The sequence below is a fragment of the Schistocerca nitens genome, chromosome 5, assembly GCF_023898315.1.
Source record: "Schistocerca nitens isolate TAMUIC-IGC-003100 chromosome 5, iqSchNite1.1, whole genome shotgun sequence".
Lineage (NCBI taxonomy): Eukaryota > Metazoa > Arthropoda > Insecta > Orthoptera > Acrididae > Schistocerca > Schistocerca nitens.
The window spans coordinates 643,008,866-643,035,409 of NC_064618.1; the positions used below are offsets into that span (position 1 = coordinate 643,008,866).

The 26,544-nt window shown below is 43.7% G+C and overlaps 1 protein-coding gene across 1 annotated transcript in view; it reads left to right on the forward strand.

Moving 5' to 3' along the window:
- Positions 1-26,544, forward strand: part of LOC126259352 (probable cytochrome P450 301a1, mitochondrial) — a 222,350-nt gene that overhangs the window by 164,575 nt on the left and 31,231 nt on the right. Inside the window, exon 10 of the mRNA XM_049956078.1 lies at positions 2,951-3,032. Coding sequence (XP_049812035.1) covers positions 2,951-3,032 — 82 coding nt within the window. The remainder of the gene's footprint in view (positions 1-2,950; positions 3,033-26,544) is intronic.

Genomic DNA, 26,544 nt, shown 5'->3' on the forward strand with positions numbered 1-26,544 from the left:
TCACACTACGCGCTGCGGCGCGCTCTTCAAAACAGCAATTTTTACCACGGCTCAGTTCTCTTTCGTTTCATCAAAATCCTCTTCAGTGGTCGTCTGTCAGAATCACTCAACGCACCCTTTCGTCAACATTGTGACTTAGCGGATAATATTTTTCTGCCTTCCCCATATGAGGTGTAAATCTTCGGTAGGCTGCGTCTTGAAGCATTAAATACTTTGGCTACCTCGGTTACAGAAGCACACACGCACCGAACGAGCTCCAACAATTTGCCCCACTTCGAATGCACTGAGCACCTACGTAATCACAACTGCAGAGAACGCCGTTCCGACTACGACGGACACTTGCAACGTATTGAGGATATTGCATAGTTCCCTTCGTGGTAGAATATGACACTACAATCTGTAGGCTTGTGTAGCATCTACACCTATATTCAAGGGTGCATTTCTCGCTGTGTTTCGGTATTATTGTTCGCCCCACCCCCGCCCTCTCCAGTATCTTCTCCTCTACATGGTTCTCGTGACATCCAATCTTGTCCACATTGGAGATAGGCGTGACCATCTCAGGCAGCACTTCTGCAGCGTTCGCAGGGATTTAACATCAGCTTCACAGGTGGTTCCTCTAGCTGCGTATCCATATAAAATTATTGGCTAGACTGTCGATTAATGAAGTTAAAATTTCTTCTTTGGATTAAAGTGTTTGCTGGAAGAAAATAGTTTTGGCCGCGTCGTGTTCATTTTATAAGTTGTCTTCTCTCTTTCCATTGTGTTATTTGTGAACGTTAGTGATCTATCCAGGTGGACACCTAGATTTCATGTTGTCGCTGACTAATGAATTCCTTTACGAAGTACTTGGAGTATTGTACAGTTTGTTGTGAAACGCAATGCGGCCGCTTTTTTCGGGTTAGCGTTTATTGTTCTCTTTTGTCCATGTTTGCATGCCCTCTACTCTGTTAATGATCTGGGTGATATTAAATACTGCAGTGAGACACGGCGCGTCATCTGCATATAACCTACATGTATTGTGCTGCATCGCTTGCGGGTCATTAATGTAGATGTTGATAAGGAGTCGCGCCGAGTGGCCGCGCGGTTTGAGGAGCGTTGTCACTGATTGCGTGGCCCCTCCCGCCGGATGTTCGAGTCCTCTCGGGCATGGGTGTGTGTGTTGTTCTTAACATAAGTTAGTTTAAGTAGTATGTAAGTCTAGGGACCGATGACTTCAGCAATTTGGTCCTTTAGAAATTTACACATTTGAACATTTGATGAGGGTCAGCCAGACCACATATGCTTCAGGTGTTCCTACTTGTGTCATCTAGACAGTGGAACCCAGACCATCTGTGGAGACTTAGGTAAGTCTATGTTGCAGGATACCGTCTATTAGTCTAATATAACAGTCCTGTATCGGTGTTTATGGGTGCATTTTCAGAATTGCACCTCTAGGTTGGGCGCGTAGTATGTACACTCCTGGAAATGGAAAAAAGAACACATTGACACCGGTGTGTCAGACCCACCATACTTGCTCCGGACACTGCGAGAGGGCTGTACAAGCAATGATCACACGCACGGCACAGCGGACACACCAGGAACCGCGGTGTTGGCCGTCGAATGGCGCTAGCTGCGCAGCATTTGTGCACCGCCGCCGTCAGTGTCAGCCAGTTTGCCGTGGCATACCGAGCTCCATCGCAGTCTTTAACACTGGTAGCATGCCGCGAAAGCGTGGACGTGAACCGTATGTGCAGTTGACGGACTTTGAGCGAGGGCGTATAGTGGGCATGCGGGAGGCCGGGTGGACGTACCGCCGAATTGCTCAACACGTGGGGCGTGAGGTCTCCACAGTACATCGATGTTGTCGCCAGTGGTCGGCGGAAGGTGCACGTGCCCGTCGACCTGGGACCGGACCGCAGCGACGCACGGATGCACGCCAAGAACGTAGGATCCTACGCAGTGCCGTAGGGGACCGCAGCGCCACTTCCCAGCAAATTAGGGACACTGTTGCTCCTGGGGTATCGGCGAGGACCATTCGCAACCGTCTCCATGAAGCTGGGCTACGGTCCCGCACACCGTTAGGCCGTCTTCCGCTCACGCCCCAACATCGTGCAGCCCGCCTGCAGTGGTGTCGCGACAGGCGTGAATGGAGGGACGAATGGAGACGTGTCGTCTTCAACGATGAGAGTCGCTTCTGCCTTGGTGCCAATGATGGTCGTATGCGTGTTTGGCGCCGTGCAGGTGAGCGCCACAATCAGGACTGCATACGACCGAGGCACACAGGGCCAACACCCGGCATCATGGTGTGGGGAGCGATCTCCTACACTGGCCGTACACCACTGGTCATCGTCGAGAGGACACTGAATAGTGCACGGTACATCCAAACCGTCATCGAACCCATCGTTCTACCATTCCTAGACCGGCAAGGGAACTTGCTGTTCCAACAGGACAATGCACGTCCGCATGTATCCCGTGCCACCCTACGTGCTCTAGAAGGTGTAAGTCAACTACCCTGGCCAGCAAGATCTCCGGATCTGTCCCCCATTGAGCATGTTTGGGACTGGATGAAGCGTCGTCTCACGCGGTCTGCACGTCCAGCACGAACGCTGGTCCAACTGAGGCGCCAGGTGGAAATGGCATGGCAAGCCGTTCCACAGGACTACATCCAGCATCTCTACGATCGTCTCCATGGGAGAATAGCAGCCTGCATTGCTGCGAAAGGTGGATATACACTGTACTAGTGCCGACATTGTGCATGCTCTGTTGCCTGTGTCTATGTGCCTGTGGTTCTGTCAGTGTGATCATGTGATGTATCTGACCCCAGGAATGTGTCAATAAAGTTTCCCCTTCCTGGGACAATGAATTCACGGTGTTCTTATTTCAATTTCCAGGAGTGTAGTTGTGCTTGATGTCAGCTGGCACGACCGTGACGTCAGCCACGACGTAACAACATCTGTGGTTGTTGTTACAGACTGCGGCCCGTCTCGATCATCAACATGCGGCGCGTTCTTGTGGATGACCTGGTGCTCAGCAACTTCCGCGTTCCCCGAGGGGTGAGTAGAAGCTGGTTTTCAAGTGTCTGTCGCCTTGACCAACTGGGACTGGCCCCAGTGTCCTGTAGCGGGTCCAGTCCCGTGAAGACTGAGAAACTTGATGTAATCGTCTAGCAGGCCTGACAGTGTATCTCTCATTTCACTAACTGAACAAGAATCACCTGAAAAAAATGGCTGGGTGGATAGAGATGAAATTCGGCCATATGCAATGGCATCTAATAATATCAGTGAATGTTGTTATAGTGTTTTTCAGTCCGAAGAGCGGTTTGATGCAACTCTCCACTATAGTCTGTTTTGTACGTATCTCCTCATCTCTCCATGACTACTGCGACTACACCCATTTTAACCTGCTTTCTGTTGTCAAGCTTTGGTCCACCTCTGCAACTTCTAACTCCCCACGCATCCTTCCATTACCAAATTCGTTCTTTAATGTCTCAAGATATGCCCTCCCTACCAATTACTTCTCTTAGTCAGATTGTGTCATAACTTTCTTTTCTTCCGAACTCGAATAATCAGTATCTCTTCACCAATTATCCGATCTCCCAGTTTAATCTTCATCATTTTTCTGTAGAACCCTATTTCTAAACCTTCTCGTCTTGTGTAAACTGATTGTCAACCACGTTTCACCACCATGGATGTTTGTGTGTATTGCGTATTGAACCGGGGACCTAGAAACGACGGAGAGGTTTCATCGTACCGGAGCCCTCAGCGGTTCACAACCCCACAACAGGCCACAGCAGTCCACCCGCCCCACTGCCGCCCCACACTGAACCCAGGGTTATTGTGCGGTTCGGTCCCCAGTGGGGACGCGCTGCTTGCCGCTCGGGAAGCGGCGCGTTAGACCGAGTGGCTAGCCGGGCGGGCTTCATGGATGTTTACATTCCAGAAATATGCGATTTTTGAATGAGAAGCCCGCTGCATAATCTTTCCTTATATATACAATGTATATTTCGTTGCTGCTACCTACTTAGAATAGTTGAGGTGAAATCCTACTCGTTTGCATACCTTACTATGGCAATTTAACTTCTTTTTTTTTTTACATGCCTGCCTCGCGACATTGTAATTCTTATGGCAAGCAGTGTCTGTTTAAACAAGGAAATCCCTGCAGCGAGAGGGGTTCGGCATAGCCACAGAATTTCGCTGCTTTCCATTTGTTGGTGTTTACGGTCCAAGAGGCTCACAAAACTGTGCACTCACTATGAAGGAAATTTTATCAGGGCAATGTCACTGACGTATTCAGTGGACTCGACACACCGTACCTTTGGACAGAGATGTTAACTGCTCGCTTTTGCAAGTGGGGCCAAGCTCCGCTAATAAGTTTCTCTGCGCATCTACAACTGTCCTGACGGTGGTGATTCCGCGTTCAGTCAGCAGACTAGATTGTTTCGACATTCAGCGTTTGCTATGGCTACTGTTGTGGGAGTGAAACGCATCTCTACGTAGTTCTTATTTCTGAGTATTGTTTGCAACGGAAGTAGGAAAAATTAATTTCCCAGATATTGCAGATCTAACTGGTTTTTTATGTGGACGTGGAGCAATGTATTTGAGGATAATACGGGTCTTCAGATTGAGATTTACTGCGATCTAAATGTCGCGCAGGAAGAAACACCTGCTTGGGACAGCAGCAAAGTCCTTTTGGAGTGTGACGAGCTGCTTTGGAGTAGTGCCGATATCTCCGGAAAGTGTGTTGAAAAATATCGAGAGGATGCGACTGGAAGAAAAGGGATTGGTTTAACCATTTAGTCCGGAAACAGTCGTGCTGCGACCTCTTAGGTTGTGTTTGTTCATCGAGTTTTTAATACATGAATGATTAAACAGAGACATTCGTGACAGCTGCTTAAGTAAGGAGGAGTACGAGAGAGCATATTAAATGTAGTGTGTGTTCGTCGATTTTATTGTATTATTCAAGGAATAATCTCAAGATCGGCGAAGATGTTCCACCAAGTAAGTTTGAAATCTCCCAATACTAAGGAAAACACACGATCTAATACGTACCTAACCAAGTAACATCATGTTTGTGGCAACTATGGCAGGACACGAGTAATAGAGAAGACAGAAGGAAAAGAGAACGAAGATACAAAAGAAGATATTAATGAAAAAAATGTTTGCTGAAGGGAGTCATGTATCTGCAAGAAGGAAACGAAACTATTATGATTAATAGTTGTTTATTCTTTTCAAACTAGTGAGAAATTGGACTGGAAAAATGAATGAAAAGGAAGATTAAGAAGTGATGAGAAGCGAAGGATATGCAATACATTTAAAATAACAAAACGAGAGACGACCCTTGAAGACGATTCACCACTATAAAAACAGTATTTTGTTGGAATTACTTGGCTTCCCCTTCCCCCATGAACCATGGACCTTGCCGTTGGTGGGGAGGCTTGCGTGCCTCAGCGATACAGATGGCCGTACCGTAGGTGCAACCACAACGGAGGGGTATCTGTTGAGAGGCCAGACAAACATGTGGTTCCTGAAGAGGGGCAGCAGCCTTTTCAGTAGTTGCAGGGGCAACAGTCTGGATGATTGACTGATCTGGCCTTGTAACATTAACCAAAACGGCCTTGCTGTGCTGGTACTGCGAACGGCTGAAAGCAAGGGGAAACTACAGCCGTAATTTTTCCCGAGGACATGCAGCTTTACTGTATGATTAAATGATGATGGCGTCCTCTTGGGTAAAATATTCCGGAGGTAAAATAGTCCCCCATTCGGATCTCCGGGCGGGGACTACTCAGGAGGACGTCGTTATCAGGAGAAAGAAAACTGGCATTCTACGGATCGGAGCGTGGAATGTCAGATCCCTTAATCGGGCAGGTAGGTTAGAAAATTTAAAAAGGGAAATGGATAGGTTAAAGTTAGATATAGTGGGAATTAGTGAAGTTCGGTGGCAGGAGGAACAAGACTTTTGGTCAGGTGATTACAGGGTTATAAATACAAAATCAAATAGGGGTAATGCAGGAGTAGGTTTAATAATGAATAAAAGAATAGGAGTGCGGGTTAGCTACTACAAACAGCATAGTGAACGCATTATTGTGGCCAAGATAGACACAAAGCCCATGCCTACTACAGTAGTACAAGTTTATATGCCAACTAGCTCTGCAGATGATGAAGAAATTGATGAAATGTATGACGAGATAAAAGAAATTATTCAGGTAGTGAAGGGAGACGAAAATTTAATAGTCATGGGTGACTGGAATTCGTCAGTAGGAAAAGGGAGAGAAGGAAACATAGTAGGTGAATATGGATTGGGGGGAAGAAACGAAAGAGGAAGCCACCTTGTAGAATTTTGCACAGAGCATAACTTAATCATAGCTAACACTTGGTTCAAGAATCATAAAAGAAGGTTGTATACCTGGAAGAATCCTGGAGATACTAATAGGTATCAGATAGATTATATAATGGTAAGACAGAGATTTAGGAACCAGGTTTTAAATTGTAAGACATTTCCAGGGGCAGATGTGGATTCTGACCACAATCTATTGGTTATGAACTGCAGATTGAAACTGAAGAAACTGCAAAAAGGTGGGAATTTAAGGAGATGGGACCTGGATAAACTCAATGAACCAGAGGTTGTACAGAGTTTCAGGGAGAGCATAAGGGAACAATTGACAAGAATGGGGGAAAGAAATACAGTAGAAGAAGAATGGGTAGCTCTGAGGGATGAAGTAGTGAAGGCAGCAGAGGATCAAGTAGGTAAAAAGATGAGGGCTAATAGAAATCCTTGGGTAACAGAAGAAATATTGAATTTAATTGATGAAAGGAGAAAATATAAAAATGCAGTAAATGAAGCAGGCAAAAAGGAATACAAACGTCTCAAAAATGAGATCCACAGGAAGTGCAAAATGGCTAAGCAGGGATGGCTAGAGGACAAATGTAAGGATGTAGAGGCTTATCTCACTAGGGGTAAGATAGATACTGCCTACAGGAAAATTAAAGAGACCTTTGGAGATAAGAGAACGACTTGTATGAATATCAAGAGCTCAGATGGCAACCCAGTTCTAAGCAAAGAAGGGAAGGCAGAAAGGTGGAAGGAGTATATAGAGGCTTTATACAAGGGAGATGTACTTGAGGACAGTATTATGGAAATGGAAGAGGATGTAGATGAAGATGAAATGGGAGATAAGATACTGCGTGAAGAGTTTGACAGAGCACTGAAAGACCTGAGTCGAAACAAGGCCCCGGGAGTAGACAACATTCCATTAGAACTACTGATGGCCTTGGGAGAGCCAGTCATGACAAAACTCTACCTTCTGGTGAGCAAGATGTATGAGACAGGCGAAATACCCACAGACTTCAAGAAGAATATAATAATTCCAATACCAAAGAAAGCAGGTGTTGACAGATGTGAAAATTACCGAACTATCAGTTTAATAAGTCACAGCTGCAAAATAGTAACGCGAATTCTTTACAGACGAATGGAAAAACTGGTAGAAGCGGACCTCGGGGAAGATCAGTTTGGATTCCGTAGAAATGTTGGAACACGTGAGGCAATACTAACCTTACGACTTATCTTAGAAGAAAGATTAAGAAAAGGCAAACCTACGTTTCTAGCATTTGTAGACTTAGAGAAAGCTTTTGACAATGTTGACTGGAATACTCTCTTTCAAATTCTGAAGGTGGCAGGGGTAAAATACAGGGAGCGAAAGGCTATTTACAATTTGTACAGAAACCAGATGGCAGTTATAAGAGTCGAGGGGCATGAAAGGGAAGCAGTGGTTGGGAAAGGAGTGAGACAGGGTTGTAACCTCTCCCCAATGTTATTCAATCTGTATATTGAGCAAGCAGTAAAGGAAACAAAAGAAAAATTCGGAGTAGGTATTAAAATTCATGGAGAAGAAGTAAAAACTTTGAGGTTCGCCGATGACATTGTAATTCTGTCAGAGACAGCAAAGGACTTGGAAGAGCAGTTGAACGGAATGGACAGTGTCTTGAAAGGAGGATATAAGATGAACATCAACAAAAGCAAAACGAGGATAATGGAATGTAGTCAAATTAAATTGGGTGATGCTGAGGGGATTAGATTAGGAAATGAGACACTTAAAGTAGTAAAGGAGTTTTGCTATTTAGGGAGTAAAATAACTGATGATGGTCGAAGTAGAGAGGATATAAAATGTAGACTGGCAATGGCAAGGAAATCGTTTCTGAAGAAGAGAAATTTGTTAACATCGAGTATAGATTTAAGTGTCAGGAAGTCGTTTCTGAAAGTATTTGTATGGAGTGTAGCCATGTATGGAAGTGAAACGTGGACGATAACCAGTTTGGACAAGAAGAGAATAGAAGCTTTCGAAATGTGGTGCTACAGAAGAATGCTGAAGATAAGGTGGGTAGATCACATAACTAATGAGGAGGTATTGAATAGGATTGGGGAGAAGAGAAGTTTGTGGCACAACCTGACTAGAAGAAGGGATCGGTTGGTAGGACATGTTTTGAGGCATCAAGGGATCACAAATTTAGCATTGGAGGGCAGCGTGGAGGGTAAAAATCGTAGAGGGAGACCAAGAGATCAATACACTAAGCAGATTCAGAAGGATGTAGGTTGCAGTAGGTACTGGGAGATGAAGAAGCTTGCACAGGATAGAGTAGCATGGAGAGCTGCATCAAACCAGTCTCAGGACTGAAGACCACAACAACAACAACAACTTGGCTTCCTAGGGTAACAGGAACGCAACCGAAGCAGCATGACGAATAGTGCAGAACTTCCAAAGCCGCTATGAATAATCATAATTGCTACGAAGAGCCTCTGTCCCGTTGCTTATGTGCTTAGAGGTAAAGAAGGTGAAGAAAATTGTTGTTGGAATACTTGTCCAACTGTGACATCTCAATCCAAGGTGGCCGACCCAAAATACTGGTGCAGTCTAAAACCCCGTTTCCTATTGGTGGGAAATTCAAAAAATGGTGAGAAAATCCAAATATTTTTTCCTCTGAATCTGAAGCATGGGAGTTGTGTAGGAGTAGTTGCAATTGATCGAGGACTAGAGAGTAGCTCTCGTCAGTCTCATTAATAACTGCTGGAAGTAGAGAGTCTATTAGTCCGGCAGCAGAGAGTTGTCAGTGAGTCTAGCCAGTAACCCTATGTGGGAAGGATTAATAAATATAATAGAACAGGGAACCATTGCTGAAGTGCTGGGTAGCAGCCTCCTGCGATCTACAAATGAATAACTTCTGAGAGAGACATAAAGATGGGTAATAATATTAGGACAGTGACCCACTGTCCCTGTGCTGCTATTTTTTATTTATTGTTATTTCATACCCTGTGCACCATATGAGCAGAGGGCAGGGAGGGCTCTCAGTGGTACAAACAACCTATTCCTCAACCAGTTGACAATGAGAAGTAAAATGACATGGCAAAAAGGGAACAGATAGTGGGGATAGTTACATTGAATTTAAAACTCTTTAAAGACAACAAGTAAAATGGAAGTGTTTTAGATATATGATTGATGACTTCTTGAACTGGTAGTTAAAAAACAGTAATAATAAAAGGTAAAATGAAAAACAACAAGCGAACATTTAAAAAATGTTGCTGAAACACTGATATTTAAAAGACGCACTTTGCTGACACTAGAAATTGGAAGAAACTGCCATGGGGTAGAGATTCAGTAGTTGAAGGGTAGGGATGTGGGGTTATTAGGATGGAGGACTGGTGTATATCAGCAATGGGACAGGAGTGGCTGTTGAGACAGAAGAGGGGGGTGTAGCAAAGGTGGAATTGGTGACATTAATAGTTGTTGCGAAAATGGTGGTGTGGAAAGAAAGACTGAGGGAAAAGAGGGAGTAAGGATACATGAGGAGGAGAGGAAGAGGAGGCCTTAATAAGGTGGACTGGATGGGATGGATCTATAGCCTAGCAGGATGGATAAATGTTGGGCCAGACTTCATAATCTGGGAGGGGGAAATGTTTGAAGTTGCTTTGGGAGAGCATGTGGAGGGTGTGTAAGTAAAGTGTTGCTAGAATGGGTTGCAAATGAGGGTAGGAAAGTAGAAGAAAAGAGATAAGATTATTAGAGTTGAGTTTGCAGACAGTGTAGATTGTTCAGAGGTCTTCAATTTGAGTGAGGAGAGGCCAGAATGTGATAAGTTGGTAAAGGATCCTTGTGGGGGAAAGTAAACAGATATGGAATGTGAGGCGGTGTGCATGGTGTTTGAGGATCTGGAGTGGCTTATAGACTTGGGAGCGGCAGATATCTGTGCATCATTAGTGTAGCAAAGGATGGACAGATTAGGGATATCTACATGTGAAGGCCAGTGGAGGGGTGTAGTCCTCATACTGGTCCAGATAGTAGTTTTAGTCTGTTGTGGGCTTTCTGTTGGATTATTAGCAAGTGAGTTTTCCAAGTTGGTTGCCAGTCAAAGGTTAGTTAAAGGTATTTTAGTGTGTTAGTTAGCAGGAGGAGATGGTCATAAATAGTAAGGTAGAAGTCATGGAGACAGAAGATGCAGGTAGTGCATCCTATAATTGTTGCCCTGGTTTTGAAGGGGTTAATCTTGAGGAGGTGTTGGTTACAACAGGAGGTTAAGTGATTTTGGAGGATTTGGAAGGATCATTGGGATTTCTGGAGCGTAGGACAGAGGTCGAGGAAAGTGGTGTGATCAACATTCTGAAAGAGGTGGATGGGAGGTGGTGGTTTGGGCATATCAGCAGAGTATAAGGCGTAAAGGAGGGGTGAAAGAATGGAACATTAGGGCACTTCTGCAGTGGGGTACAGGAATTGGTGTTGTCAATAAGGGGATGGGATGGACGATTAGAGAGGAAGTATGCAATAAGGCGGACATAGTTGATGGGACATGCATAAGTCTAGAGTTCAGAAGGGAGACTTGAATGCCATACATGGTCATATTGGAATGCCATAAATGGTTGTATGCTTTCTCTCGGTCAAGAGAGACAAAGATGGCGGATTTACAGTTGTTGTGGTGTTGGGATAGGACATAGGTGAGGTTCAGGAGTTGATCATCAGCAGAGAAGGAGGAACGGGAGCAGGTGATGTTGGTACAGATGGTGGTGGATGCGTCAAGAGAGGATGGATTCAAAGGCCTTGCTAAACACTGAGGTGAAGCAGATGGAGCAGTATTAAGAGGCATTGAGAGGGCGAGGTTGTTTAGTTTGAGAAGAAACCGGATTTTGGAAGTTGTCCACAGATCGCGATAGTAGCCTGTGGATAGAGTTATACAGGGTTGCAAGGGTGATGAGAAAGGTGATATGGCATTCTTTGAGGTGGCGATAGGATGTGGTCTTGATGGGGAATGTGTTGCGTTTTCTGCGAAGTACTTTTTTATGCCCTGTGCTGTGGCTGGAGTGTTTAATTCTATGTCTGTTATGTTGTTCAAGCTGGGAGCCAGGGGTGGGACTGTGATATTTGTGCGTTCATGGACAGTAGGGAATTGGAAGTGGCGGAGTGAGGATCGTCAGGAATGGAGAAAACGTCGGAGAGATAGGATATAAAGTGATTGTATGTGCTTAGGTCGTCAGGTAAGGGAAGGCTCTTGGGAAGGATCAGCTGCCAGCAAGTCGATAGAATGCTTTCCAGTACACGTAAGAGTTAACTAGGAGTGTAGCATCGAGTCTGGTGCATGTCTAGCGCCAGTCTCAGTGTTTTGTGATGCTGAGTAAATTGCTAGTGTGTCACTGTAGTTGCCAGTGGTGTGTGAATTTATCCTAGTCATGAGTCTGGAGGAAGAAGCAATACAAGCGGCGAGATTCATGGAGAAGGATTACAGCTTGTTGTGAGAGAGTGGTGTGATGAGGATATACGGCTTTAGTAGGGATATGGGCGAAATAGCGACTCACGAGATCTGCTGCAGGAAGGCTGTGACATGGGGTACATCATCAGGTTGCTGGAAGGTTAGGGTGTGGCTTCCTAACTGGGTTTCTATGGATTCCTGGTAGGCTATCCAGTTGGCACAGAAATATCATGGACCATTTTCAGATGGAGATGGGGATGGGTTGCATGAGGACAGTGTGTAGAATATGGTAAGGACAAATAGGTGGGTACTTCAAATTAGGTCGAGGACTTCTGCAGTGAGGTGTGCAAGGAGGTCGGGAGTGCGAGGACAACATGGTGTTGCTTCCAGAATGGGTGAGCTTTGGATGGCGACAAAGTCACCCTGGAGGGAGTCTGTAAACAACAAGAGGCTAAGGATAAGGTGTTCGGTGGGAATAGTGAGTAAGGGTTGTGGCCAAGCAGGAGTGTTTTTGTTGTGCCTTATTGCAACCAGTCCCGGCTAGGAGGAGGAGATTATCTGTATGATGGAGGATATAGGGAGAAATTCAGATGGCATAATATGGTTGCAGGAATATTTCATTAAGAAAGGAGGCATTGACATGGTGTTGGGAGAAGGTGTTAGTGAAAAGGGGCTTGTTCATGGGCAGGGAGCGGATGTTGTGGTGTAGGATGCTGTATTGCTGTCACACGATGGATGGGAGCTTAGGGTTGTGTGGTTGAGTGGGTGGAGAGGTTTAAACAAGGGTGTTGAGAGGGTTAGAAATGAAGTGGACTTGATTTCAGGAGTAGGTGGCCTTGGTGTTGAGGTGGGAAATAGTGCGGGCAGCAAGAGAAATTTGTTGTAGAGTATGCGGCCACTGGAAGAAAATGGTGATGAATCTGATGATGTGCTCAGAGGTGGGAGTGAGGCCAAGTGAATTACTGGAATGGACACCGTGATCAGTAGGACGCGTGGGTACTGTTCATTCTGATTTGAGAGATGGGAATTTAACTTTGCACTTGGTGAAGTAGGTAGGGTGCGTATCATTGCAGGTGTTGCGGGAGGCGAGGTTGGGACAATGTTTAAGGAAGTGGACCTTTACAGTGACAATAAATGTTGGGATCCTTACAGTTGCGAGTGTGGTGATAATTATAAACAAGGCATTTTTGGAAACTGTAGGTCTGAGGTTTTTTTTGGAAGGTTTTGACATTATGTCAGAGGTTGCAAATCACTTTGCTAGTGTATGTTCGAGGTTGTAATATATTTGCCCACAGTTAGAGGCAACTGTATAGGGCTCACCTCTCAGCTCTCCTTCCGTCAGAGTATCCCTTACCTGTCATATTCTCACGAATCTTCGAGTCTTCGATGTACTGCATTTGAATCCACGTGATTTCGAGGAGTGAAAGATTTCTCCCAGCAAGTCACAGACCCATGTTGGTTCTCTTGAAATCTCATCAGATTCTGACAGCACTATACCAATACTTGGAAGGCTATCCAGTCGTCCAGCTGTCCCTGACTAGACAGAGTGTTGTCACAATGAGAAAAATAGCAAGCTAACGTACAGAAGGAAATTCACAACGATGCAAAGCATACCTGCACTGCACAAAGAAATTCAGTAGCACTAACAATTCATCAATATCGAATGGTGACTGTGTGTAAATGTCCCTGTGTATATGTGCTAATCTCTTTTATCGAATTTCTATGATTACTACGCTAGAAATGCGACAGTTTAATGGTGTCAGAATATTCGCTGACAGCACAGTGTTTCGTAGAAAATACATCACCTTTTTTCAAATGTAACATACGTCAATAATAAGAATCTGACAGTATCACAGACGTTCAGATACACTACTCATTGAATCATTTACACTGGTGCAACATCGTAACACCTCCATGCGTAATTCAGAGCTACTACAAGAGTAGTGACAGGGAAGAAACATTTGGGACTCAATCACAGCACTGATCATTTTTATCCCCGCTCGTTGTTCGGTAGTAGGCCGATTATTATACAATATTCCAGCTGGAGGAGAGTATGTCCACATGGGTAGTACGCATATGCATAGTGGTAGGTACTTGTTTAGAAGCAAACGCAGTACTTACATGCTTATCCAACTCCAGATCAAATCAATGTCAACGTTTCTCCCAGCAATAGCAGCTATCTTAGTATCACTTACACCTCGATCTGAATTGTAGTGTCACTGTCTCTAGGGGACACACCGGCAGGATTTGCGCTCACTCGCCTCCTACATTTTTACTTCTTAGTGGGTGGATCACTCACCTCTTAAAAATCCATGCAAATGGACTTAAGTCTGACATGTTCCTCTGCATTAGCTCACTGAATTGTCAGTTCTCAGTATCTGGAATGATTCCCTTAAGTTTCAAGCAAATAAATCCAAACCCAACATACACATTCTACTTCAGCTCACTCCAGATATTTACTGCTAGAGATTTTACGTCAGGAACGCTTCTAACGACAGTGTACAGTGCACTAGTTTTAGTTACTTTCAGGTCAACTACCAACTCTACCACATGTCTTCCCGCCAGCTTGCAGACATCATCTACAAACAACGCCCATCTAAAACCAATACAATCCCAGCGGCTATAAACAGCACGGTGGAGGATACGTCGCACCAGTATTATAGATTACCCTTCAGTCCCAATGTCACAAGCTGAGCGAATAAAAAATTGCCTATATACTTCCATAAATACCACAATCCACCCCTTTGTTCCTGGGAGAAATGCGCTGTCTTTCCCAGAGTTTTTTCGTCACATATTCAAGTGAACTATGCCAATCTATATGATCCTAGCAGCATCCACAAGACGTCTTTGTTCCACATATCAGTTACGTAACAGGAACAATGTTTGCTCACAAAATTGGTGGACAATACTATATAGTTTTGAGCTGTCGAATCGATGAACTCAAAGTTATAGTGGAAACTGAGAAAGTATAGTGAGGTACGAAGGTGATGTTCGCTCAAGTAGATTGCGGGAAGCTGTGTGGAAAACTGACATACATCGAGAGGCACTTGACGGCTAAGTACGACACATTCCCTCCAGCATTCTCGTCTTCTACAGCTGCAGTTTTAGTGTAGCAATACTCATTGTACTTGATACGGATACAATAGAATCAATAGCTTGAGAGTCATCACAGGCCGTATTTCTAAAGCAAAAAATGCCATGGACACAAATGGACTGCGGAAGTGGTATGTGCTGCAGTGGAGCGAAAGTAGATTTTTGTGGTACCGTTTTCGTTAAGATAGTGGGAGCATTGAGATGGAGTTAAACTGTTCGTGATTTCTGTCACTCAATCTTTCTAAGATGAGCTGAAGTTACTGCAAGCTGATATACCTACTCCAACAGGTTTTGCATGCAATAAATTTGGAATTCAGAGCATAGAAAAAACAGTAACCTATCGTCACACAGTTCCCAAACGTCAGTCAGTGCTACTTAAGTTCAGTGATGCACTGTGTGGTACCCTCTCCCACGATTAACGAATGTTGAATTAAAACCAGAGTCTTCCAATGCCATATATGTGCATGTAGACTTCATTCCGATTTCGAAATGTAAGCTGCTTACGATGAAAATACAGTCCACACTGTGAAGCAGTGGAATCAAATATCTGTAACATTGTTACCAAACATCCGTCAGGGCTATTTAAGTAATGTGCTGCTGTTTGTGGTGCTCCCTCCAGCCATTAACATATATGTTATTAAAACAACCGTCTTCCATGCCATATGCATGCATATAGATTCCATCCCGATATCAAAATGTAATTTGGTTATAAAGAAAAAAGTACCCAGTAATCCAGCGGTACAATTGAATGAGATGGGTGTTACTTAATCTCCAAATGTCTGTCAGGGCTACTTAAGTATGGTAATGCTGTGCATGGTACTCTCTCACGCCATTAACAAATGTCTCATTAAAATTAGAGTCTTCCATGTCATATACATGTATATAGATTCCATCCTAATTTCTAAAGTGTAATTTGCCTAGGAAGAATGAAATACCCAGTAATTTTATTGTGCATTGGAATCAGATGCATTTAACATAGGTCCCAAACGGCTGTCAGGGCTATTTAATTACAGTGATGTTATGTAGGGCACTCCTTCCCATAACTAACAAATGTTCGATTAATGTTCTGCACCATATACACCCCATACTGATTTTGATATATTCTCCCATATTGCTATCATTTAGACGGGATATAAGTCGAAAAGTCCATTTACACAGATATAAATCAAAACTTAAATACCAGATTCTTTTCAGCGGATGAAGGTATAAACGTTTCTCTCAAATGTTATGTAGTCGCACATACCCATTTTGATTATTCAAATCCATAAGCTGGTAGCCATCTACAGAAGGTCATTGCAATAGTACAAGTTGGTGGTCCGTTTCAACGTCAACCAGTTCTGCTTTAGACGGACTTTTATATTCCTGCTGCATCCCTACCAGTTTCTCCTAATATAAACGATGCTTCTGGCTATGGAATATGGTACAATGTCTCTAGAGAGCATAGATTTCCCCCTATTAAGCTACTGACGTATGACGTAATCCCTCCGTACAGCATGTAGTGCAATATGTTAAGAAACCAAGCACCTTCAACTGCCAATTCCGATTCCATCTGCTAAGTAATGCTTCATACTAAAGTAATATGATGCATGGACGTAGGCAGCACTCTTATTTCCTTTCTCTCATTACAATATATCCCCCAGTACAGAATCTAGTCGCTACTTGCTTAGGAGATGTACATGTCGCAAAGCAATTCTTACCGGATCATATTAACTCTATAACACATGCCTTAACACTAGTACTCTGCTGGGATACGAAACGGTGTCTTTTGTTGTTTCTTTTTAAATTTTTTTTTACCCTATGGAGGACTGCGTACGTGGACAGACTGGTGCTATTGTATGTCAATTCCATGATTCGACACTTAAAAACAATCACAATTCTTCAACACAGGTCAGGAGCTGTTAAGATCACACCGTAAACATAGCTACCATATTAAGAGCAGAGCTAAGTGAAGCGGTTGTAGGAAAAAACAAGAGAAGAACCCATTTTAACGGTAATGCTTTATCCTTCACAATGTGTCTTAACAAAACATGAAAAGTGCATCATTGCCTTCGTCAAAAATGCTATTACTGTAGCTAAAACAGGTCTCTGACAAACATCACACAAGGAGAGTACCACATTTAATGTAAGCAGCAATATGTCTGCAGTCAAATTCCTACTCCTACTTGAGAGCCCATATCTGTTCGTGTTACATGACTGATCTGTGGACCAAAGACATCACGTGGAAGCTACTAGGATCGTATATGTTGCCATACATCAGTTGAATATGTGACGGGAAAAAAAGGCTGTGGAAAAGACGTCATGTTTCTCCCAGAAACATAGTGTTTGATTAGGCTATTTATGGAGCCATATAGACAATTTTTTACTGAATCAGCATGTGAGATTCGGCCAGGAGGGCAATCGGTAAGACTTGTGCGATGTACCCTCCACTGTGCCCTGTGTAGCCGTTGGGATTGTATTGGTTTTACATGGACGCTGTTTGTAGATGATGAAGTTGTTTCCAAGAAGGTGGAAAGACATATATGATGGAGTTGGAAGTTGACCTGAATGTAACTAAAACTATTGCACATTAATAGGCCTAGAAATACTATACTATACTGTCAGCAGAAGTGTTACCTGCCATAAAATGTCTAGCAGTAAGCATCTGGAGCGAGTTTAAGTAGAATGCATATGTTGGGTCTGGATTTATCTGCTGGGATCTTAAGGGAAGAATTCCAAATACTGAGAACTGACAATTCGGTGAGCTAAATCAGAAGAATATGTCAGACTAAAATCCATTTGCATGGATTTTTCAGAGGGGCGGTGATCCACCCACTAGGAAGTGAAAATGAAGGAGGCGAGTGAGCGCAAATCCTGCCGGTATGTCACCTAGGGAGAGTAACACTACAATTCAGATCGAGGTATAAGAGATACTAAGACGAGCGCTGTAGCTGGGATATACATTGACATTGATTTGGCCTGACTTGTACTTGTTCGTTAATTGACTCTTGGTATACGATAGTTAGACACGCCTGTGACTACTGGGTTTACTTCTAAATAAGTAAGTACAGCTACACATGTGCATACTATCCATGTGGATGTACTCTGCTCGAGATGGAATAAAGTATCAGTATCGGTCTACTACGGACAGCACATGGGGGATCAGTGCTGTGTTTAAGTCACGTATCTTCCCCCCCACCCCCCCCCCACCCCCTACTGTTGCAGTAGCTCTGAACTGTGCTACGTGGAGGTGTTAGGGTGTTGCACTAATGTAAATGATTCAATGCATAATGTATTGCAATCTCTGTAATACTGTTAGATTTGTATTATTGAGATATGCTCCGTTTCAAAGAAACACTGTGCTCGAGCACCATTACACTGTCGTAGTAATCATAGGGATTTGATAAAGACCGAGCGAGGTGGCGCAGTGGTAAGACACTGGACTCGCATTCGGGAGGACGACGGTTCAATCCCGCGTCCGGCCATCCTGATTTAGGTTTTCCGTGATTTCCCTAAATCACTCCAGGCAAATGCTGGGATGGTTCCTCTGAAAGGGCACGGCCGACTTCCTTCCCCATCCTTCCCTAATCCGATGAGACCGATGACCACGCTGTCTGGTCTCCTTCCCCAAAACCAACCAACCATTTGATAAAGGAGATTAGGAGTTGTACAGGTGGACATTTATATTCATTCTATATTGATGAATTGTTGGTGTTACGTTTCTGAATTTCTTTGTGCAGTCCACATAAACTCTGCATGGTTATGAATTTCCTCCTGTAAGTGTGTTATATTTCTCATTGTGATAGCTCTGTGCCTAGTTAGTGAGAATTAGAGGACTAGACAGCCTTCTAACTAATGGAACAGTGCTGTCAGAATGTAATGCTATTTCGAGATAATTAGCTTGGGTTTGTGACCTGGCTGTTTATATAAGGAAAATTTACGCAACGGTAATCCAGTATGATTGGTCTGAATGTGGACACAGACCGTTTCGCGGCCGAATGGGCATAATATTTTGCTAATTGGTAACTATCTGGGGTAATTTGTCTTACTAAAACAGTTATGTTATCTCGATAATCTGAAATTCATATTTATTAGTACAGTTCATACTAATTATCGTTTCTTCTTTCATTTATATCTTATATTTACGTGTTGTGTTTAACATACTAATCAGCATTAATATAGTCTTAGACACGAATGAAAACAGTCTGACAAAGTTCGGATAGTTTTTCAATTTCACACCTGTGCATAGTATGTTGGTAGCACTTCGTTGCCTTGCCTTTTATGCTATGTAGCAGACTTTAAAGCTGTGCGGATCAGCATAACGAAAAGGCGAGGGATCTCGCTCGTTTTGTCCACGACTGTACATCGAAGTCTGGAGGATTCGTGAGAATATTGCAGGTAAGCAATACTCTGACGAAATGGGAGCTGAGAGGTCAGATCTACCTCGATTCTTCTGTTGTGGGCAAACCTATTACAACCTCTCACAAATGTCTTGCAAAATGAGTGCAGTGAGAAAGTTAGGGGCTAATACGACGGTTTTTACCAAGACACAATCGGCAGCAGATGTTCTGTCTCTTGTTTTCTCGATAAATAAGAGACAACAATCTTCTGTGAGTGTTGTGTGCCTGTAAATGGATGGACTGACATCGAAACAGGTAGACCAAATTTACATCTACATCTGTATGCATGCTTCACAAGCCATCGTACAGTGTCTGGCAGAGTGTATCCTGTATCACTACTAGTCATTTTCTTTCCTATTCTGGTTGCAAATAGATCGTATGAGCGCTAATTTCTCGTGCCTTACTCAGAATGTATGTTGGTGACAGTGGAATCGTTGTGCAGTCAGCTTTAAATGCCCTCCCAGCAGATGTTCACTTGTAGATCAGCAGGAGGCTACTCCCCTGCGCTTCACTGATGGTTTGCTGTCTTATTATTTTTACCCATCCTTCCCAGATATGGCGATTGGCTAGACTGGCTGGAGCAACTTTCTAGTGCTAGACTAATAGCGATGATGCCATCTCTACTTCCAGCAGTTACTAATGACACTGGCAATAGGAACTCTCTAGTGCTCGATCAATGGCAACTACTACTACACAACTCCCATGCTTCTGAGTCAGAGGAAAAAAAAATAGATTTTCACCAATTTTTGAGTTTCCCACCAATGGGTTCAAATGGTTCAAATGGCTCTGAGCACTATGGGACTCAACTGCTGAGGTCATTAGTCCCCTAGAACTTAGAACTAGTTAAACCTAACTAACCTAAGAACATCACAAACATCCATGCCCGAGGCAGGATTCGAACCTGCGACCGTAGCGGTCTTGCGGTTCCAGACTGCAGCGCCTTTAACCGCACGGCCACTTCGGCCGGCCCACCAATGGGAGGAGGGGAATTAGACTGCACCAGTATTCTGGGTCGGCGATCTTGGATTGTGATGTCATAGTCAGACTGCATCAGTATTCCAAAGATGACGAAATAAAGAGAGTACACTACATCTTTCCAAGCCAGCGATAAGAAAATTCAATTTTTATAAATAAAGATTATATTGTCATTTATTATTATTATTATTATGTCCTCTGCAATGAAATCTAATTACCATTTAAATTTACGGTGAATATTCGGATTTATCACGAAAATTTGAATTTCTCTCCAATTTCTGAATTTCCCAAAAATAGTGGGTGGGCAGGGGAGGTCTGGGGATTTTCCAAAGCATGTGGGGGAGGAGGATGGGGATGGATTAATTATCCCCAGGGTGTCATAAATCAATTAGTATAACAACAGGTTAAGGGATTATACCACAAATTTTATTAATTTAAGTTTAAGTAAACGCAGTCAACAATATAACATAAGAATCAACTTAATGTTTCAAGGAACTCCTTAACAGAATAGAATGTGCGACCCATGAGGAAACTATTTACCTTCGATTTGAAAGCGCGTGGATTACTGCTAAGATTTTTGAATTTTGTGGTAGCTTATTGAAAATGGATGCAGCAGTATACTGCACACCTTTCTGCGCAGTAGTTAAGGAAGCCCGATCCAAATGTACATTGGATTTCTGCTGAGTATTAACTGAGTGAAAGCTGCTAATTCTTGGGAATTAGCTGAAACGCCACTCATTGCCCGAACTGCCGGTTTCTGAGCCAAAACTATCCTTTTAGAATGGGAAGACTTACCCTAAAATATAATACCATACGACATAAGCGAATGTAAATAAGCAAAGTAGACTACTTTTCGTGTCGAACGGTCACTTACTTCAGATAGCGTTCGAATAGTAAAAACGGCAGCATTTAGTCATTGAACAAGATCCTAAACGTGGGCTTTCCACAACAGTTTACTATCTATCTGAACACCTAGAAATACCGCTTCTTGGTTGTCATGTAAGCAGTTAAAAACCGATTCTGGAAATCCGCTTCCAGTCGCAGGTTTTCCAATTCCGCAATCGAAGGTTCTGGAAATCCGCTTCTGGTTGCTGGTTTTCCAATACCGCTAAACGTAACCGGTTTTGGAATGTGCTTGGGCTGTCAGGATAAGTCGATTAGTCTTGTTTTTAAAGTTGTAGGTTAATATGGGCGGAGTGGCTTTTTGTACAGTGAAGGATTAGTAGAAATATGAGACTGAAGCTCTTTACACATCGTCTAATTGAAGATAAATAGCGACTGTGCTGACTACATCATAAGTTGTATCAGCTGTTTTCCAGGCGCCATATTTAACTGGGCTAGCAAATCCGCTTCGGACCTTCAATTGTAAATGCGACAGCGAAAAACGGTTTCCGAAATTCGGTTTTCGTAAGAGGTATCGCATATAAACGTAATCATACAATTAAATTGAAACAGTTTTGTTTTAATAGGTGTATTATTTTAATTTAATGACATTTACTACCAAATACACTGAATAATACAAAATAGTAAAAGGAAAAAAATATTTATATTGACTCTCTAGAGCAGGGCTTCACAACATACGTGCTCGCGGAGCAAGCTGTGAGCAGCAAGGCACGAGCACGGAGCAGCGTGAGCACGCTACCCCCCACTACCCGACCAGAGCGGAGAGTGGGGAGAGTCACGTGGGGCACACAACAGCTGCCGCCAGTCAATGTAAATCCGCGGCCACCTGCAGGGATATCACTCACGAATTATACTGCAACAAATGAAACAAATAAAGGAGAATGTACATGTGCCAGATAATTTTATTAGCTTAGTGTATGCCTCTACATTCGTATTAATTTGTAAACTGTTACACAATAAAAGGTGTCACTGAAGTGTGGGATTCTCTGTTATCTTGTACTTTTTGCCCTTTACAATTGCGTCTATGTTCGGAGTAATTGTTCTTGTGCATCGTAGGCGCAGCGTGCAGTTTAAATTTCGATCAGACAATGCGTTTCTCAGGCGCGTCTTGTTACATTTCATTGCAGAGAACAGTTATTCACAAACATACGTGGAACCGAACATTGATATTATCTTAGCTGCCAGTTTGTGCAAATGAGGAAATCTATCCTGAGGGAAGTGTCTGTAAAATTCCAAAATGTTTTTCTTGTTCTGAAATTTGTCTCTGTATTCTCTGTCACACTGCAGGTCAATAATTTCTAGTTGCAGCTCAGGACGAATCTCTTCAATATTCGCTGAATATGGAGAGGAGAACAGATCAGAATCACTGTCTAGTGCTGTCAGATCTTGAAAGCGTTGATCAAATTCTTCCTTAAGGGCAACTAAACTATGTGAATAACGTTCACAGTCTTTGTGAACATCTTGCATGGATGATGATAATTTAGGAAAATGAGCTAGATTTCCTGTTTCCAGCTGACTCACCCAAAGTGTCAATTTCATTTTAAAAGCTCGTATTCGATCTATGAAATGAGTAATTAGCAGATCTTTACCTTGTAGTGAAATGTTCAAAGCATTCAGATGGCTAGTTAAATCTGCTAAGAACGCGAGATCACATTCCATGAAGGCTCTTTCAATTCAGGAACACACATGTTATTTATTTCCATGAACATATTTATCTCATCTAATAGGCAAAAATTCGATTTAATAATTCGCCACGACTAAGCCAACGGACCTCGCTGTAATAAGGCTGGCTACCATACTGGCTTTCTACATCCTCAAGAAAGCTTTTAAACTGTCTGTGTTGTAGCCCATGCTTCCTTATATAATTGGTTGTACGAACAACAACACTCATCACATTTTTTAGAGTGATACTCTTTGCACAGAAGTTTTCCTGGTGGATCACACAGTGAACGCCCCTTATTTCATTCGGCACGGTCAGTTTTTGCATTTTCTCCTTCAACAGCGCAACGAAACCTAATTTTTTCCCTGTCATCGCTGGTGCACCGTCTGTAGACACTGAAACTAAAGAATTCCACGACAATCCTATATTTTCAACACTTTCTTCAACACTACTTAAAATATCACCTCCGGTTGTAGTGTTCTTCATGGCTACTACATCGAGGAGCTTCTTCCTCACCTGAAGATCGCTATTAACATCTCTAATAAATACGGAAAGCTGCGCTGTTCCAGTGATATCAACACTTTCGTCCAGAGCTAGAGAATACGCCATAAAATCTTTATAGATATTTGCAAGCTGGCTCTGGACGTCCTGTATGCGACGCATAATGGTCATATCAGATAATGGCACAATCCGAAACTGTTCAACTTGAGATGGACACAAACATCTTTTATTAAATCGCCATCAGTGAAGGGGCGCAGGGATTTTGCTAAAAACAAAGCAATTTTGTAGCTCACTCTGAGAGCTGCCTCAGTTGATTTTTCTTCGTCATCCAGTTCTTCGTCATCCAGTTCTTCGTCAGATAGCTTCCTTTTAAGTTTAATAACTTCCTGAGCACGATCTGGTCCATCACATTTTCCACTTCCGTAGTCTTTCGCGTGGTACGACATATAATGTCGCTGCAAATTAAATTTCCTAAAAGAATTCAGCGTTTTGTGACATACTAAACATTTTGCAATACCATCTTTTTCTGTAAACAGATACAATTCCTCCCAAAGGGGGTTGAACTGCGAAAGCATGGTTGGGGTTACACAACGGCGGCTTGACATGATTCTTAACCAGCGAAGTGACTGTTAGAGCTGATCGTAGTACTTTTAACGTTACACAGTCTGCGCGAATTCTATAGGCACGCTGTGGTCCTATTCATACGTGCGCTCGCATTTCCCCTCCCTCCCCTCCCTCCCTACTCCGCGACCTTGCACCTGCTCGCGAGCACGTGCCTGAGCAGACGCGAGTACTCGCGCTCAAAACCGGCCAGTTGTTAAGCCCTGCTCTAGAGCTATATCTTAACGCCTGGCACAGCGACGTGTCTGACAGTGCTCTCTCACGCTTGAAATTATTCCTGCATCCATCTTACACTGGCCTGCTGAATACTAGACTGAGCAGCTCTCCGAATATCCTCTAAAAGAACAATGCATCCCAGAACGATGCATCCCGACTTGTCTGAATAACACGAAGCAGAACGCAGGCGCCACCCGCCGCCCGCAGGCGCGAATCGCAGGCGCCCCCCCGCCCCCCCATCGGCATCACCCTCCCCCCCCCCCGGGGCCAACCCGCCCCTCCCCCCCACCAATGCAACCCCCACAGCCGTCTGATTAGTCAGCCTTAGTGCCCGCCCCAGTTCATGACTCTCTTTGTTTATTTGTCACGGAGACGCGAAGTGCCGTCGGCAGCGGTAAAGCAAGAGCTCCGCTCTACATTAAGTTTGACAGTTCTGTAAAGAAAATTAGTTTTATGCCCTGAGATTTGACCATATCATTTTATCTTATATTTGTATTAGTGCAGTAGCCCATTTGGCTCTTTTTTTTCCTTGCAATATTTGCATCAATTTGAAATCATGACGGTTTTCAGCCTAAGAGACCACTGATGGATGCTTCTGTTTTTTGCACCAATAATGATAATTTAATTCTCGTGAGGAGATCGGAGGAGGATGCAGGCAAAATATTAAATTTTCTTGATGTGCTCGTTTTCAGGAAATAAGATGGTAGCTTGGGACACATGGTTTACCCAAAACCCACCTACACAGACCGTTACCTTCACGTGGATTCGAACCATCACCCACTACGAAAGTGAGGCGTTGCGGATAGAGCAAGGAAAATCTGCGAACCTAGCTCCTTGACGTAGAACTGAAACGCCTCACCAACGCTTTGCTGAGGAATGGTTATTAGTTCGCTAAGGTGAGATGAGCGTTAAGACCACCGTGTGGAAATCATAGCGATGCTCAAGCACCGGTGAAATCTAAGATTTTCCTGACATTCATTACAGAAGATACAGTATCACCTAAAATCGGCCAGGGTGCACTCCAACCGCTGGAAAAAGTTGGAATTCATAGGATTCCGTTTAGTTGTAGGAAGGTGTACGTGGGTACTACAAAAAGAACTGTCAAAATACGACTAGAAAAGCACAAGGGCAATTACAGAAAAGGGGAGATTTACAGATTAGCTGTTGCGGAACATACTTTACAACCAGGAAACGACCACATTCATTTTGATAGGACTCAAGTACCGTGGAAGGCTGTACAGAGAGGCCACAGAGATTTCAGACCACCCCAGGAATTTCAATAAGAAGGGGGAGGGCATGGAATTGAATGACATTTGCATGGAATTGAATGACATTTGCATTCCGGTGCTGAAGAAGATGTGCACCAGTCTTCCACCAAGGGATGCTAGCAACAGCGGACGACGATAGTCGACAACGGCCAATTGCGCTCGAGTATTCAAAACATGTGACGTCACGCCACTGCGCGGAAGCACGCAGAAGCGGAATTTTGCAGTACTCAGTAGCGAGCCAGGGTGTAAATCGGACATTCAAAGAAAAGCTACGATCTCCCTTGAAGATATCCTCCGCAGATGGGCACGAAACGTCGGATTTTAAGGTAAAATCCGTTCGACCACCGCATAAGAGCCCGGAACATTTTATTAACTGTGTCTGCGTAAGTTATTATTATGCAGAGTCTCTGAACGAGTATCACGAAAACGGTGAAACTGGTTGAATGATCACGTCCTAATGTCGTGAGCCTCTACTGAAAGAGGTAGGACAGTGAAACTACCACTAGGTGCTAAATGGTTGAACGTCCACGACTCTTCAGAGAACGTGGGGTTCAGAGGCCTGCCTGTTCTGTGAAGTAGAATAGATGGTAATCTGTGGTATCTGTGACGGAAAAGCTCAATCATGGTGCACGCACAAGCGTTTCGGAAGGCTTGACCCGATGGTATCGTCAGTTACAACTGCAGTGGGCATGGGAACAGCTAGATTAGACCGACCATCAATGGAAACGTCTCGGCTCTTTGGGTGAACCACATTTTTTATACCCTAGATCGATGGTCGTCTCCACAAACGCCGTCACCGAAGTGAACGGCGGCTCTATATGTGCAGCGCCACGAAAGCAGGCTGATGGTAGCAGTATTACGCTATGGGAGACTCTCCTGCACTTGCATGGGAGTTGCGGTAGTAATGAAAGAAACGCTGACAGCTGCGGGCCACCATCATCCCTTCATGCTTGATGTATTCTCCGACGGAAATGTCATCTGTCAGCAGTACAATTGCCCGTGTCTCGGAGCCAGAACCGTGCTACAGTGGTTTGAGGAGCATCATAGTGAACTCAATGTGTCTCGGCGACCAAAATCGCCTGATAGAAATCCTATGAAACCCATCTGGGTCGCTATTGGGTGCAATCAACGAGTACGCATCTCAGCGGCCCGTTATTTACGAGAATTACATGACCTGTGCGTAGACATCGAATGCTACATACTTCCACAAACCTACCAACAAACTG